Here is a 16,791-nt window from a genome sequence, read left to right on the forward strand (position 1 = left end):
CCGCACCCCCTGCAGCTTACCGCTCACCATCACGTACCTACCTCCATTGTTTGCCACGTTGCTCAGCGCCTCAAACGACACCCACTTCCCCACCAAAATTGGCAACCCTCGACATAGGTAGGAAAAGGGATAGGGATGTAAGGCAGGAATTCAGGCAGCTAGGGTGGAAACTTAGATCTAGGACAAACAGAGTTATTATCTCTGGGTTGTTACCCGTGCCACGTGATAGCAAGACGAGCAATAGGGAGAGAGAGGAGTTGAACACGTGGCTACAGGGATGGTGCAGGAGGGTGGGTTTCAGATTTCTGGATAATTGGGGCTCATTTTGGGGTCGGTGGGACCTCTATAAACGGAATGGTCTACACCTGGGCCAGAGGGGTACCAATATTCTGGGGGGGAAATTTGCTAATGCTCTTCGGGAGGGTTTAGACTAGTTCAGCAGGGGTTTGGGAACCTGAAATGTAGCTCCAGTATACAGGAGGTTGAGAGTAGTGAGGTCATGAGTACAGTTTCAAAGTTGCAGGAGTGTACCGGCAGGCAGGAAGGTGGTTTAAAGTGTGTCTTCTTCAATGCCAGGAGCATCTGGAATAAGGTGGGTGAACTTGCGGCATGGGTTGGTATCTGGGACTTCGATGTTGTGTCCATTTCGGAGACATGGATAGAGCAGGGACAGGAATGGTTGTTGCAGGTGCCGGGGTTTAGATATTTCAGTAAGCTCAGGGAAGGTGGTAAAAGAGGGGGAGGGGTGGCATTGTTACTCAAGGACAGTATTACGGTGGCAGAAAGGACATTTGATGAGGACCCGTCTACTGAGGTAGTATGGGCTGATGTTAGAAACATGAAAGGAGAGGTCACCCTGTTAGGGATTTTCTATAGGCCTCCGAAAGGTTCCAGAGATGTCGAGGAAAGGATTGCAAAGATGATTCTGGATAGGAGTGAAAGCAACAGGGTAGTTGTTATGGGGGACTTTAACTTTCCAAATATTGACTGGAAACGCTATAGTTCGAGTACTTTAGATGGGTCCATTTTTGTCCAATGTGTGCAGGAGGGTTTCCTGACACAGTATGTAGATAGGCCAACGAGAGGCAAGGCCATATTGGATTTGGTACTGGGTAATGAACCAGGACAGGTGTTAGATTTGGAGGTAGGTGAGCACTTTGGTGAGAGTGACCACAATTCGATTACGTTTACCCTGAGTGTTAGGTGGAGGTGTTGACTTTGGGTAGGGTGCTCTTTCCAAGAGCCGGTGAAGACTCAATGGGCCGAATGGCCTCCTTCTGCACTGTAAATTCAATGATAATCTATGATTAATCTAGGACAAAGGTGTCCTAGTTTTGGTGTCCTTATCTTAAGGATGTTCTTGCTATGGAGGGAGTACAGTGAAGGTTTACCAAGCTGATCCCTGGGATGGCGGGACTGTGATATGAAGAGGGACTAAATCAGTTAGCAATATAGTCATTGGAGTTTAGAAGAGTGAGAGAAGTCTCATAGAAACTTACAAAATACTAACAGGATTAAACAGGATAGATTCAGAAAGAACGTTCCCGATGGTGGGTTAGTCCAGAACTAGGGGTCATCGTTAGGATAAGGGGTAAACCTTTTAGGACTGAGGTGAGGAGAAATTTCTTCACCCAGAGAGTCGTGAATCTGTGGAATTCGCTACCACAGAAAGTAGTTGAGGCAAAAATATTGTGTAATTTCAAGGAGGAATTAGATATTGCTCTTGGGGCTAAAGGGAAATAGGGGATCAGGGTATTGAACTGGATCATAATGACTGACGGAGCAGGCTCAAAGGGCCGAATGGCCTCCGCTGTCTTCTATTTTCTACGTTTACTTGCACATCTTGGGACTGAGAGAAGAAACTGCAGCACCCAGAGGAAACTCACAGACACAGGTAGAAAGTGAAAACTCCACACAAATAGTCACTCAGGCCGGAATTGAACCGGGGTCCCTGGCACTGTGAGACAGCAGTGCTAACCACTGTGCCACCGTACTTTCCATTAGAAGTTAACAGGGTCAGGAAACCTTTGTAGCCCAACCTTAGTAAGGGGCTGTTTAGCACAGGGCTAAATCGCTGGCTTTGAAAGCAGACCAAGGCAGGCCAGCCTACTTGTAACAATAAGCGATTTTCATTTCATTTAAGTTGCCCCATCGACACATATAGTGAAGGACAACTTGTTAAACCTCAGTAAGATCATTGCTACTGGCAAGGGTAGAAGTTGGGATAAGTGAATGTAGTTTCAAAGGTAAACAGTAGGACAGAAGTTTAAATTGCATTTGCACCTCCTTAAAACAGTACAAGTTAATTTTAATACACCGGTATCATAGTATCCTAAATAAATCTGGTAGTACTGCTTTGAGCTGCATATTATATTTTTCTGTTTTAAAATATCAAATACGGCTGCTGCAAAATCAGATATAACATAGTTCAAACTACTGTCATGTGAGAGTACCTTTAAGAAATGGGTGTTTAAGAAATGTACCTTTAAGAAATGGAGCTGCTCATGTGACTGGAGTGATGTCAGAGTGTGGGTGGAGTTGAGCTCTACTTCTGCTTTTTAGTTTCAGTTTGAGAAAAACTTGGGTGTGTCTGTGTTTTTCAGTGAGCTGCATCTGAAGTAGAGCTGTACTGTTGATCTCTGCCAGCCAAAGACTATCTATGGATCACTTGGTGAACCCAGAATTGTAAAAGGTCTCAGTATTGAAAGTAAACCTAATGTGCTCCTGTTTGAAGGTTTGTTAAGTCTTTTGGATGTTAAAAGGACAGCTTGCAGGGTTACTTAGTGCTGTTGGGGTTTGTATTTGAATTAATGGTTGCTTAGATGTTCACTGTTTTAAAAAGGTTAACTTGTGTTCACAGAATAAACATTGTCTTGCTTTAAAAAATACTTGTCCTTTTCTGCTGTACCACACCTGTAGAGTGGGCTGTGTGCTCCATATACCACAATCTATTAAAAATTGTGGGTCAGGTGAACTCCATGTTACACTTTGGGGTTCTCTAAACCCTGGCCCATAACACTACCATACGATTCATACTTAAAAGTTGAATAATAGCAATCTGCTGTTTACTTTTCTAATGTGCACTTCAGTTTTCAAAATATAAATTTTGTGGTGGACGTCTTCCAACTCAACACAGGGGACCCAGGGACAGGTTACAATTGTTTATTCATGATTCAAGTATGGAGGGAATTATTCCAGAGAAACCTCTGAAGGAGCATGCTCCTCTAATAGAGCAATCACAGGAAGAGCATTCTAATACAATTCTCTGCTCCAAGTCGCAGATACAGATTGCTTATCTAGTTAGTCAGTGCACAGACCATCATTTAATTTTCAATCTTGCCTATGTAGGTTCATTATTCAACCTTCACCCACAAGCTTGACTGTAATCTTCTAGTTAGAAACTGTGTTAATCAAACAAGAAAACAAACTTGCTGGCAAGTTCTGCTGATGTTAGGACCTTGAGGTAGAGCATTTTACTAGCCTGTGATTTTACTAATGTTAACTGTCAGGTCTATTCCCCTTTTACTAAATCTGATTAATTCACTCGTACAATTCAAACTGAAGAAAAGCTGAATAAAACAGTTCACAATATGGTAGTAATAATCAAAACTGCTGTCAAACCGAAAGAGAGGAACTCAGGATGCAGTTTAGAGAGAGGGAATGAGGGACACACATACACAGGAGAAAAAGAAAACCAAAGGAGCAGAATAAAGCAAAATTAGCTTTAATATTTACCTGATATCTTTTCATAAGTGCTTCATTTTTTTTCCGCAAAGCTTCTATCTTTTTATCTAGTTCTGCATCCTTCTCTTCCTTGGTCTTTAGAATTACATCCAATGCTACATCCTAGAAAGGAAAGGACACAGCAGTACCAACGTTGGTTAATTCACACAGAGCAAAGATATAAAGTATCAGTAAATATGATGCAAATTTCAAAGGTTATTTGGATAAATAGTTTAAAAGGAAACATGTGCAGGGCTATAGGGAATGAGAATCGGGCTAGTTCTTCCAAAGGATCAACAAGGGCACAATGAGCCGAATAACCACCTCCTGTGCTCTGCAGGCAGAACTTGACACTTCCTTGAGGACAGGTTTGCAAGCCTGGGAGTCCATAAAATGCTATGGATGCCTATCCATGTGCTGCTGCCCCCACCACCATGTTACATGCACCGGTGGTGGTGGTGGTGGTGGTGGGGCGGGGGAGGGGGGGGGGGGGGGGGGGGGGTGACTTCCATCACTACTTTGTGGGCAACGCCAAGGCCAGAAATGAGTAACAGCTCGACCTTCAGAGGGAAGGAGAGGCTGTTTCTGTTATGGGCCCCGATTTCGATCATCGAATTTACAGTAAAGATCGGAGACCTTCCCACCCTCCACCCCACCCCAGCAATTCTGCCCCTCTCCCCTTTACTTTGCATCCAGCTCCAGCGTGGCCTTTGTTAGCGGTGGCTATCACTCTGTGATCTTGCTGGAGCCAGAGAGCTGCCAGTCATCAGATTGGCCAGCAACTCAAGGAGATGGGAACTTACTCCCCAAATGGGGCGGAAGTCTCACCTCAATGTAATTAATATTCCAATGGACATCAAATCACTGCAGGGTCATGAGGTGGAGTAGAAGTGGAAGATGCGCCACAATACCTACTCACTGGACATAAAGTCCAGCACCATGCTTCAAAGTTAGGAATTAGACAACTATTTGATACAGGTATTAACAAACAGGTATGAAGTTATCAGGAGAGAACAGTGAAATATATTAAAATAATCTAGATCTCTTCCAGGATTGCCTATGAAAAGCTCATGGGTATAATCCATACCTAGAGAGCCACCAGAAGTTGTTTAGATAAGGAATTCAATGGTATTTTCAACAGTGATATAAAAAGTTTGATCAACAATTATGGCTGTCAGAGAAAATGCCTGTTTACGAATATCAACGTTAGTGTTCTTACAAAACGTCATCCAGACTAAAAACCTTTGCTTCCTTCTCTCTGCACAGATTATCATAGAATTTACAGTGCAGAAGGAGGCCATTCGGCCCATCGAGTCTGCACCGGCTCTTGGAAAGAGCACCCTACCCAAGGTCAACACCTCCACCCTATCCCCATAACCCAGTAACCCCACCCAACACTAAGGGCAATTTTGGACACTAAGGGCAATTTATCATGGCCAATCCACCTAACCTGCACATCTTTGGACTGTGGGAGGAAACCGGAGCACCCGGAGGAAACCCACGCACACACGGGGAGGATGTGCAGACTCCGCACAGACAGTGACCCAAGCCGGAATTGAACCTGGAGCTGTGAAGCAATTGTGCTATCCACAAGGCTACCGTGCTGTCAGACCTGCTCCGATTGTCCAGTATTTTCTGTTTTTGCTTCACCATATTATTCTAACAGGGCTCTGTTTTGGGGACGTTCGGTGGGCCGGACAGGCAGGCAGCCGGAGTTGTCCCTGGTATGGGTATACACCATCTGAGCGGGTGGCATGTTTGACCCGCAGGTGTGGAGCCCCTCACCTCCCAGTCCAGGGCCGTTTCCCCCCACCCACCCCCCGCCCAAGGGGGGCAGCAACTCCAGTGCCCCCAGACTGAGCGCCTGGTTTCAAAGGGGACTACCCACCTTCTCCAATCCCCACAGCAGCCATTGCACTAACTTCACATTTTTAAATATGTGCTAAAGGGCACCTGCGTGACCGCTCGCTGGGGAGCCAGTCAGAACACAGGCGATACGGAGTCCGTCCCGTTAACGAGATTGGCCTTAATTGGTGATTATTGGTTTCTCGCCAACCAATAAGCGGGCTCCCGATCCCGCCAACAGGAACAGGCCAGTTAGATCAGAAACTAACCGCCGCCCGGCGTGGATCCTAATTTTGAACTCTCCCACGATCTAACCGGCTCGCTCGGATCCCCGCGGGGCGCAATGTGGCCATTACATCGCGCCTAGGTGTTGACCAAATTAGATCTTTCCTGCTTCTATAATTTCATACATTTCTATCTAGTGTCATGCGAGAGTGCCTTTAAGAACTGGATGTTTAAGCAATGTACCGTTAAGAAAACAGTGATGTCATAGAGTGGGTGGCGCTCAGCTCAGTTCAGCCATTGTGCAGTTTGGTTTTGCAGTTTGAAAAGTGCCTGGCTGGTTTTGCTGAGAGCAGTTTAAAAGTGCCTGGCTGTTTTGCTGTGAGCTGATTAAATGGAGAAAGCCAGTTTGAGACAGCAGCTTAAGACGTTCTGGTTTGCTGAGAGTTGCTTGGAGGGAGAAAGCCAGTTGGAAAAAACAGTTTGTGTGTGTCTGTGAGTGTCCAGAGAGCTGCAGGAAGAAAGCAAGGTGCTGGAGCTGAAGTCAACCAAGCTAATATGTCTCTGCCATTCTACAGAAAATATATATATCCTTTAACCTGATGTGATACTGTTTAAAGGTGTTAAGTCTCTTGGAAGTTTGAAGGAACATTTTATTTACTGTTGCAATATTTTCTGAGTTATCTTTGAAGTAAGGGGTGTTAAGCGATCCAATGTTTATTTATGATGTTAAGTTGAGTTCATGGAATAAACAGTGTTTTGTGTTTAAAAACACATGTCCATAATTGTAATCCCACACCTAGAGAAAAAGCCGCGTGCTCGGAAAAGCAACAAATCCATTAAAGGGAGAGGTTGGTTGAACTCCATGATACATTTTGGGGTTCTGAAAATGCTTCGCCCATAGGCAGCACGGTAGCATTGTGGATAGCACAAATGCTTCACAGCTCCAGGGTCCCAGGTTCGATTCCGGCTTGGGTCACTGTCTGTGCGGAGTCTGCACATCCTCCCCGTGTGCGCGTGGGTTTCCTCCGGGTGCTCCGGTTTCCTCCCACAGTCCAAAGATGTGCGGGTTAGGTGGATTGGCCATGCTAAATTGCCCATAGTGTCCAAAATTGCCCTTTGTGTAGGGTGGGGTTACTGGGTTATGGGGATAGGGTGGAGGTGTGGATCTTGGGTAGGGTGCTCTTTCCAAGAGCTGGTGCAGACTCGATGGGCCGAATGGCCTCCTTCTGCACTGTAAATTCTATGATAACACTAGCAACCATTAGAATTTCATTAGAGTCAACGTTAAGAGCATGGATGGATACAAATATTCCTGTGCCATTTTTCTATGAAAATAGTACATTCTGATAGCTGTAGTCTCTTAGGAAAGACTGAACAGGCTAGGGTTCTTTACAGATCTTTACATGAGAAGACTTCAACAAGACATCATTAAATATTCCCCATTGTGAGCAGTTCAACATAGGAAGTCAGAAATATTAGTTATAAATAAATCCAGGAGAAATATAATGATCCGGAGTGTGATTAGAATGTGGAATTCATGTCCATGTGTAGTAAGTGAGGCAACACCAGGTTAATGTCCAACAGGTTTGTTTCGAGTCACTAGCTTTTGGAGCACAGCTCCTTCGTCAGGTAAATTCTACTGAGGAAGGAGCTGTGCTCCGAAAGCTAGTGACTCGAAACAAACCTGTTGGACTTTAACTGGTGTTGTAAGACTTCTTGCTGTGCCCACCTCCAGTCCAAAGCCGGCATCTCCACATCATAAGTGAGGCAAGCAACAGATATTCTTAAAGGAAGACTGGATAAAAGCATACGGGATAAAGAAATAGAAGAGTACGGTGACAGGGTTAGTTGAAGCAGGATAAACTCAGCAGTCATGTTGGGCCAAATGGCCTGTTTCTATGCTATAGCTTGATAGGATCACAGAATCATAGAATGGTAACAGTTCTGGAGACCATTCCATCCAGAGTCAATACCAGCTCTCTGCAAGCCCCACTGCCCCAAACGTCACTTCATGCGCTGTGTAAATATTTTCTCCTAGGCAGCTTAAATCTCTTGTGAATGCCATGATTTCACACCACTCAGGTTAATGCATTCCAGAACCTAACCACTCGCTGAATAAAAGTGTTTCATCGGGCGTGGTTCTCAGGCGCAATTGAACAGAAAAATTTCAAAGTTCATTTGTGGTGCATTTTTCAGGGAGTTTCCTGCCGACTCTGCCGGCGGGTTCCCCACCGCTATTTAATGATACGTAGTCACTTGTTTGGTCCCTGGGGAGTTTCTCACCGTTTTGGAATATTTTTTTTTCGGCACTGGGGAGCTAAACTCAGATCAGGCTGCCATTTTGAACGGGTCACCTGATTTCTAAGTGAGCTTGTGGGTCTCCCACACTCCCCATCCATGGGCAACGTCATCCCCCTCACATATGGGCACTACCTCACACCCCCATCCCCAAGTGAGAAAACCCGCTGAGTTCCCCCCTCTACAGGCACCCCTCCGCCCTTTTTTTTTTAAAAATAATTTTTTATTAAGGTTTTCATAAAATATCAATAACAAATTGAAAAAGGAACCCAACAGAGTTAAATACAAAACACGGTCTAGGTAAGCAACCCGCCCTACCCCCCTCCCCCCTGTACATAAATAATAAATTAACATTAACACCCCGACTTAATACAAGTATATACACCCCCCTGGACCCTCCAGTGTAAATAACAGAAAGAGAAATAAAGTCTCCCCCCCCCACCCCTCCCCCCCCCCCCCCCCCCCACCCCCCCCCCCCCCCACCCCCCCCCCCCCCCCCACCCCGAGTTGCTGCTGCCATTGACCAATGTCTACCGTTCTGCCAGGAAGTCTAAGAACGGTTGCCACCGCCTAAAGAACCCTTGTACCGACCCTCTCAAGGTGAATTTCACCCTCTCCAATTTAATGAACCGTGCCATATCGTTGATCCAGGATTCCACGCTTCGGGGCCTCGCATCCTTCCACTGAAGAAGAATCCTTCGCCGGGCTACCAGGGACGCAAAGGCCAGAATACCAGCCTCTTTCACCTCCTGCACGCCCGGCTCCTCTGCCACCCCGAATATTGCGAGCCCCCAGCCCAGTTTGACCCTGGATCCTACCACCCTCGACACCGTCCTCGCTACCCCCCTTCAAAAATTCCTCCAGCGCTGGGCATGCCCAGAACATATGGGTGTGATTTGCTGGGCTCCCTGAGCACCTAGCACACTTGTCCTCACTCCCAAAAAACCGGCTCATCCTTGTCCCGGTGTAGCCGCTTAAAATCGCTAACTCCCAATTAGAATGGCCAAACCCCGATTTAAAATGGCGAACGGAAGAGGCTGATGGGAAAATCAGCCAACAGGATTCAAACAGACAGCTGCAGGTAAAACAGTGTATTCGCCTCTGGGGAAGCCAGACCGAATCAATATCTGCAGCCATCAACATAACAACACCCTAGCCATCTGCATATAAAGTAGCAACCCCGGGAACAATTGATACAAAATAGACACACAAAGCCAACCCAGACCTTTCGGCGCCAGCAGGAGCTGACACAAAGAGAGGTAAACGACCACCCCTCGATCAAGGAATCGCTCCAGCATTGGAGAATATCGAACCAAGTGATTGGGACCAGGTCCAATCACTTGGAACCAGGTACAAGGTCCGCCCGAGAGGCGGGAAGCCCTTGGGGACTATAGTAGGGGCCAAGTTCAAATCGACCCTTCTTCTCCTCTCCGCACACTTCGAGACCCTTCTGCTGACCTACTACAACAGCCGCAAGAGAACGTAAGTTTTACTCCAACGATCGCTACGAGATAGACACTCCGGACTATCGACCTGTACCAGCTTTTGAATCCCGCAGGCTCAGAACCCATTCAAAAGGCCATTCGTTTCCCTGACCTGGTGGGCCATTTCCAAAGTTAAGTATTGGCCTGTTAGTTGTAGAAAGTAGCTTAGAAGTAGAATTAATGTATAAGTATTAATTGCTGTATATAATAAATGAGCGTTGATTTAACTCTTACCAAGCGGTGTGTTGGATTATTAATCATTACTCGGACTTGAACCACGTGGCGGTATCAGAAAGATACCTGGCGACTCATGAGCAAAGGTGACAGAATAAGAGCAATTAAACTAAGGCTAAAACGAGCAACACCGGTCATGTGTGCCCTGTGCAGCACCTTAAACAGTATGAGGCTGAGCCTCACGCACGATGAGGAAGAGTTCACCCTCCCTAGGGCATCTGCCCTCGTCCCTTCCTCAATCTCCTCTCCCAACTCCTCCTCCCACTTACCTTTCACCTCCACTACCAAGGCCTCCTCCTTCTCCTGCATCACCTTGTAAGTTCCCGAGATCTTCCCCACTCCCCCGCCCCCCCCCCCCCCCCCCCCCCCAAGAGCACCCTGTCCTGTACTGTGTGTGGCAGTAGCCGCGGGAATTCCACCACCTGCCGTCTGGCAAACGCCCTAACCGGTAAGTACCTGAAGGTGTTCCCCAGGGGGAGCCCGTACTTCTCCTCCAGCTCACCCAGGCTCGCGAACTTCCCGTCCACAAACAGGTCCCGCAACTTTCGTATCCCTGCCCTGTGCCACCCCAAAAACCCTCCACCTGTTCTCCTTGGGGCGAACCGGTGGTTCCCCCATATTGGGGTCCACACCGAGGGCCCAACTTCCCCCCAATGCCGCCTCCACTGTCCCCAGATTTTGAGGGCAGCCGCCACCACCGGGCTCGTGGTATACCTCCTTGGAGGGAGCGGCAGCGGCGCCATTGCCAGCACCCTCAGACTCGTACCCACACAAGACGCCGTCTCCAGCCTCTTCCATGCAGCCCCCTCCCCCTCCATCACCCACTTGCGCACCATCGGCACCCCTCCACCCTTAGAGGCCCCTGCCTTCCAGGACACCCACCCGTCACCTCTCCCAACCTCCCAGATGGCTTACTTACCTGCCATGCACACCCCACCATTCATAGCCCCTCTCCACCGTTTCATGGGCATGGCCCGCCTCGGCCCTAGCCTTGGCTGTGCCACCCTGGCACTTTGGCACCCTTGCACTGCCATCCTGGCAGTACTCCTGCCAGCTTGGCAGTGCCAAGGTGCCCACATTCCAGGGAAAGGCCAGGGGGCACCCTGCACTGACCACCCAGGTGGCTCCGATAGCCTACGAGAACCCCCGGGTGCTGTTCCACCTGGTCTGCGTTTGTGTGGACTAGTACTGAACGGTGCTCAGCTGCGACCTCGCTGGGGAGTCCGGTAGATCCTGGGATCGCTGTTTGGTCCCGCCCCTTTTGGGTGTGCTTCTAACTCCAACGCCTCCCGGGGCTTCCGTAGATCCCAGGAGGCAGAAAGGCTGCCGGAAAACCCGCGGGAGGCCTCTTCCGGCATTCATCAGTCTCACCATGCTTGAGCGAGAGCACAATGCAGCCGGTGGGTCGCACCCATCATATCACTGTTGATTCTTATGCCAATTGACTGTAACAAGCAAACTCTTATTCTCAACCCTTCAGTCAATGGGAACAGTTTATTTATAACTACTGCCTAGGTTCCCCATGATTTTGAACACCGTCAAATCTCCTCACGATTTGTGAAGGAAAACAACCCCAGCTTTATCAATCTATTCATCCAAGTTAAGTGCTTCAGCCCTGGAACCATTCTTATAAAATCTTTTCTGCACCCTCTCACATCCTTCCTGAAGGGAAGTGCTCTGCCCAGAATGGGGCACAATGGGCACCCCGATGCGCCCAGCGCAGATCCGGGCACAATGGGTGAATAGTGCACAGCCCCAAATCAGGTTCCATGCCAGGCACAACTCACCCTGCCCAGCACAATCTGGATATTTAAATGAGCTGTAAATAGCTAAATGCCGGATTCACCTGGAACTCACAGGCTGCACGTGGGAGACTAGGCCTGGGTGCCGTTTAGACTGGTTCACACAAATGTGGGGCTGTCATAATGGCACCTTTGGGAAAGAGGGGGGGGTCTCCCAGGCCACTGGAGACCCCCAGGTGGGTCAAGTACAGGGCAGCACCCTGCCGCTCACCCAGCATTTGGGGAAATGCCAGACTGGCACCCTGGCAGTGCCACTCAGTCACCCTGGCAGAGAAAGATCAGGGCAGCCTTTAAAATGCCACCCCGATCTACGAGGAGCCTTTCCAGCTGGCGAGGTTCAGGAAATCCCTCCAAGTGCTGCCTCGTCAGAGAGAATCTCCCAGAGGCCAAAGAAAACTGCTTTGGATAGTGGGCCATTCAGTGGGCTTTAACAGGAGTCCACTGAATAGTGCACAATATTCCATTTGAGGTCAACTGAATGGTTTATAAAGGTTCCGCATAACTTTCTTGCTTTTGCATTCTATGTCTCACTTTAAAAAGCCCAGAATCTTATCTGCCCTTTTAACCACTTTCTTAATCTGCCCTGCCACCTTCAAAGAATTGTGCATGCTTACTTTTGTGTTACATCCATTTTAGAACTGTACAATTTATTTTGTATTGTGTCTCCTTTTACTTAATAAAATATATTTCACATTTCTCTGCATTAAATGTTATCTGTATCCTGTCTGTCCATTCCACCAGCTTGTGCCTTCTTGAAATCTATTACTATCCTCCTCATTGTTCACAATGCTTTCATGTTTTGTGTTAACTGCAAATTTTTTAATTGTGCCCAATATACCCAAGTCCAGGTCACCAAGCAGAGGTCCCAATAGTGATCTCTAGAGAACTCCATTGTATACCCTCCTCCAGTCAAAAACAAACTGTTCATTATTACACTGTTTCCTGTCACCTTGCATCCACGCTGCCACTGTCCGTTTTATTCCAAGGGCTTCAACATTGTTGACAAGCTACTTTGTGACACTTTTAACAAACACCTTAAGGAAGCCCATGTACACCACATCAGTCGCATTACTTTCCTTAATTAACCAACACCTAATGACTGTTAATTTTGTCCCCAATTATCATCGCTACTTCTCAGCCTGTAACTTTAACGATGGGATGAAAAGAATTCATCCAACATTGAAATGAAAATGAAAATTGCTTATTGTCACAAGTAGGCTTCAAATGAAGTTACTGTGAAAAGCCCCTAGTCGCCACATTCCGGCGCCTGTTCGGGGAGGCCGTTATGGGAATCGAACCGTGCTGCTGGCCTGCCTTGGTCTGCTTTCAAAGCCAGCGATTTAGCCCTGTGCTAAACAGCATTGGAGTTAAACTGTTTATCCCGTGGTTGCTAGGTTCAGCCTTGTACCTTTTTGAACAGCTCTACAGTCCAGACAAGAATTATAACTAAGGTAGTAGGGAGGGCTTTAAACTAATTGGTGGGGGTGATGGATCATGTGAGGAAGATGCAATAAATTACAGAGGGGAGAAGGCGAGAGAGCTAGGTGGGAATAATTGAAATGCTAATCAGAGTGGCAGGAAAGGACAGTGTATAAATTTAAGAGAACGCCAGCAGATAAGGCTACAGGATGCAAAAATAATAAAGGACAGATTTAAAGGCATTCTATCTGAATGCGCTCAGAATTCACAATAAGTTATTAATTGACAGCACAAAGAGAAGTAATAAGATATGACCCAATTGTCATTATGGATACAAGGCTGCAGAGTGCCCAAGGCTGGGAACTGAATGTTCAAGGATATTCAACATAAAGAAAGGATAGGCAAAAAGGATAAGAGGGTGGGGTAGCACTGTTAATAAAGGATGATATGGTCGGGTTTACAGACAATGCGCAATGAGAAATAGAAGGGAAAAAATGTTGTCGTAAAGCAGCCTTTTGGGAAGGTGACAATGGGGTCTTAAATCTAAACAAGGGAAACAAAGGAAACTATGAAGGTATGAGGGGCAAGTTGACTGTGGTAGATTGGGGACCTACATTAAAGATAGAAAGATGACTACAATTTAAAGGAATTAATTAATGGTTTACAACAAATTTGCATTCCTTTAAGGCATGAAAACCCAGCAATGATCCAACAAAGGCTAGCAAGCATTGTATTAGATCAAAGGAAGAGGTTTGCAAAGTTGTCAAAAAAGTAGTCAATCTGAGAACCATCAAATCCGTAAGTGCAAGAGGCTGCCATTTGGCCCATTGATTCTGCACCGGTCCTCTGAAAGAGCAGCATATCTAGGCCCACTACCCAGTCCTAACCTGCACACCCCTAGACACTAAGAGACAATTTTTTATAATGACCAATCAACCTAACCTGCACATTTTTGAACTGTGGGAGGAAACCAGAGCACCAGGAGGAAATGCAGATACGGGGAAAAATGCAAACTCCACACAGTCACCCAAGGCCAGAATTGAACCCAGGTCCCTGGAGCTGTGAGGCAGCAGGGCTAACCACTGTGCCAGCCATCTGGGTGAATAGCAGAGAATGCTCGAGTAGCTGAATAACCCATTGCTGCTACTATGTCCCGATGTTTCTAGTCTTCTGGCACTACCCCTATATGCGAGGATTGAAAAATTGTGGCCAGCGCCTTCCCAACTTACATCCTAATATCCCTCAGAATCCTTGGATGCTTTATGAAATAAAAATGAAAAGCGCTTATTGTCACAAGTAGGCTTCAAATGAAGTTACTGTGAAAAGCCCCTAGTCGCCACATTCCGGCGCCTGTTCGGGGAGGCTGTTACTTTAAATCCAGACCTGATGATATAACCACTTTAAGCACAGCCAGTCTTTCTAATATCTTATACCTCCCATCAATGTTAGCCCATTCAGTATCTCAACTACCTCCTCTTTCACTGTACATTTGCATCTATCTTTACCAAGGAAGAAGGTGGTTTTAAACTTCTTGTTAATGTTCAGAAACACTCTGGTGTGTTCATGCAAGGAAAGAAGAAAGTCAGAATGCAAGTACAGCATGCAATTAGGAAGACAAATGGTATGCTTATTTATTTTGCAATTATATTGCAATGGAATTAGAATACAAGAGTCTTGCTATAGCTGTAAAAGGCTATTGTGAAGCCACGTCTAGAAAAAGAGTGTGTAGTTTTTGTCTCCATATTTAAGGAAGGATGCACTTGCATTGGAGGCAGTACAGCAAAGGTCCAGTAAATTGGTCTGTGCGATGAAGGGGTTGTTACATACGGAGGGCTGAGTAAATTGGACCTATATTCTCTGGCGTCCGGAAGACTGAAACATACAAGATTCAGAAGGGGTTTGATAGGGTAGACACTGGCATATTTACTGGTCGGGAAATCTAAAACACAGAGAGACAGTCTCAGGATATGGGGTCAATCCTTTAGGATTGAGGCGAGGAGAAATTGTTTCACATCAAAGGGTTGTGAATCTTTGGAATTCGCTACCTGAGGGTTATGGATGCTCCATTAGCACAGTGGTTAGCACTGTTGCTTCACAGCGCCAGGGTCCCAGGTTTGATTCCCGGCTTGGGTCGAGTCTGCACGTTCTCCCAGTGTCTGCTTGGGTTTCGTCCGGGTGCTCTGGTTTCCTCCCACAAGTCCTGAAAGACATGCTGTTAGGTGAATTGGACATTCTGAATTCTCCCTCAGTGAACCCGAACAGGCACCAGAGTGCGGCGACGAGGGGATTTTCACAGTAACTTAATTGAAGTGTTCATGTAAGCCAATTGTGACAATAATAAAGATTATTATTGTGTAACATTTAAGGCTGAGACAGTTTTTTGGTCTCTCCAGGAATCAAGGATATGGGAGTGGCCGAGAATATGGTGTTGAAGTCCGAGATCAGTCATCATCATATAGAATCATGCAATATGCACAACAGGTTGTATGGTTTACTCCTGTTCCTATTTCTTGTGGTTTTGTTGAGATGCATCCTGTCTAGCTTGTACAAATCTTACCTCTTGCCTCTCGCAGATTCAATTCCAATGTCAGCCATCTCTCCAGCCACACGTTCATCTGCTGTAACCTCCTATTTCTAAATTTACTACAACATGATACTAGGAATAATCTGGAGAACACGATCTTTGAGGTCCTGCTTTCTAGAGTTCTTAAATACCAAAATCTGCCTACAAGCTCAAATTACTCTTTCTGCCTATGTAAGTGGCATATTGGTATTTCAATACTGTGTAACATAAAAATGTGACAATTCAGTGGCACAAAATTTCATTCACACTAATCCATAAAGTTATTTTGCAACTCAAGTTATCAATGCTCAGTGTTAAATAGGAGTTCTTACTGTAAACTAGAAAGAAATCTAAAGAGATTTCAACTCCTTTTTGGTACTTAGGAGTTGCAATTGTCCACTGACAGTCAAGTGCCACTATTTCTGCTGAGCCAATATTTCAAATGTTAGAAATTGCATCTGTGCGAGGGCCCTGTATTTTTCTATCATTAGCTTTTGCACTACCAAACAAAGAGCTGCATATAAACATGCTTGCATATTTTGATTGCTGGTATTCAAAGCAGAAACATCCAACTGTGCTTTACAGTACAAGTAAAACACTCAATGGATCTCTGAAGGTTTCAGAAATCTCAAAGCAAATGAGGCTATATGTCATGAAGAGCCAGCATAGGTTTGGCTTCACTGTACCCAATCTTCCTCCTCATCCACTCCCCCCCCCCCCACCCCCCCCAAAAAAAACACCCACGCTCGAGAATGCCACCAGCACTCTATAATGTTCTCTGTGACAGCATCCAGGAAAACAGGCATGCACCTGTAGTTGCATACCAGCTGCCTACTGAGGGACTGGACTCTCATTCATCTCAGAAAAATACCAACGTTTACAATGTTACGAAACCCCGCTGATGTTATGTGCGAGACTGTTCCAACCTGAAACACTGGTTTCCCGTGGTGTATATTCTTTTGGATACGAGTGAGAAATGTCTGTGGAAACAGTGAGAACTCAAACCTCTCTTTCATTAAACAATAAAAGTATTTAAAGTAGAAGAAAGATAATGGAACACTACAAAGAACAATCTTATACTTCTGTACATTAACAGTTAGTCCCTCAAAGACTGGAAACCAAAAAGCATCAGTTTTCACCGTAATCCTAAATTCTACTGAGACCCCTCAACAACCCTAAATCAACTGGTCAAATCTAG

At 46.2% G+C, this 16,791-nt stretch overlaps 1 protein-coding gene across 16 annotated transcripts in view; it reads right to left on the reverse strand.

The window, feature by feature from the left end:
* Window positions 1-16,791, reverse strand: part of LOC140398474 (coiled-coil domain-containing protein 9B-like) — a 426,742-nt gene that overhangs the window by 387,368 nt on the left and 22,583 nt on the right. For 15 of the 16 annotated variants that reach the window (XM_072487250.1, XM_072487265.1, XM_072487233.1 and 12 more), the window contains one exon: window positions 3,736-3,846. In XM_072487250.1, the coding sequence (XP_072343351.1) occupies window positions 3,736-3,846 (111 nt within the window). Of the gene's footprint in view, window positions 1-3,735; window positions 3,847-15,075; window positions 15,231-16,791 lie in introns of those variants that run through there. The other variant, XM_072487290.1, reaches the window with a different exon arrangement.

The sequence above is a fragment of the Scyliorhinus torazame genome, chromosome 2 (assembly GCF_047496885.1).
Source record: "Scyliorhinus torazame isolate Kashiwa2021f chromosome 2, sScyTor2.1, whole genome shotgun sequence".
NCBI lineage: Eukaryota > Metazoa > Chordata > Chondrichthyes > Carcharhiniformes > Scyliorhinidae > Scyliorhinus > Scyliorhinus torazame.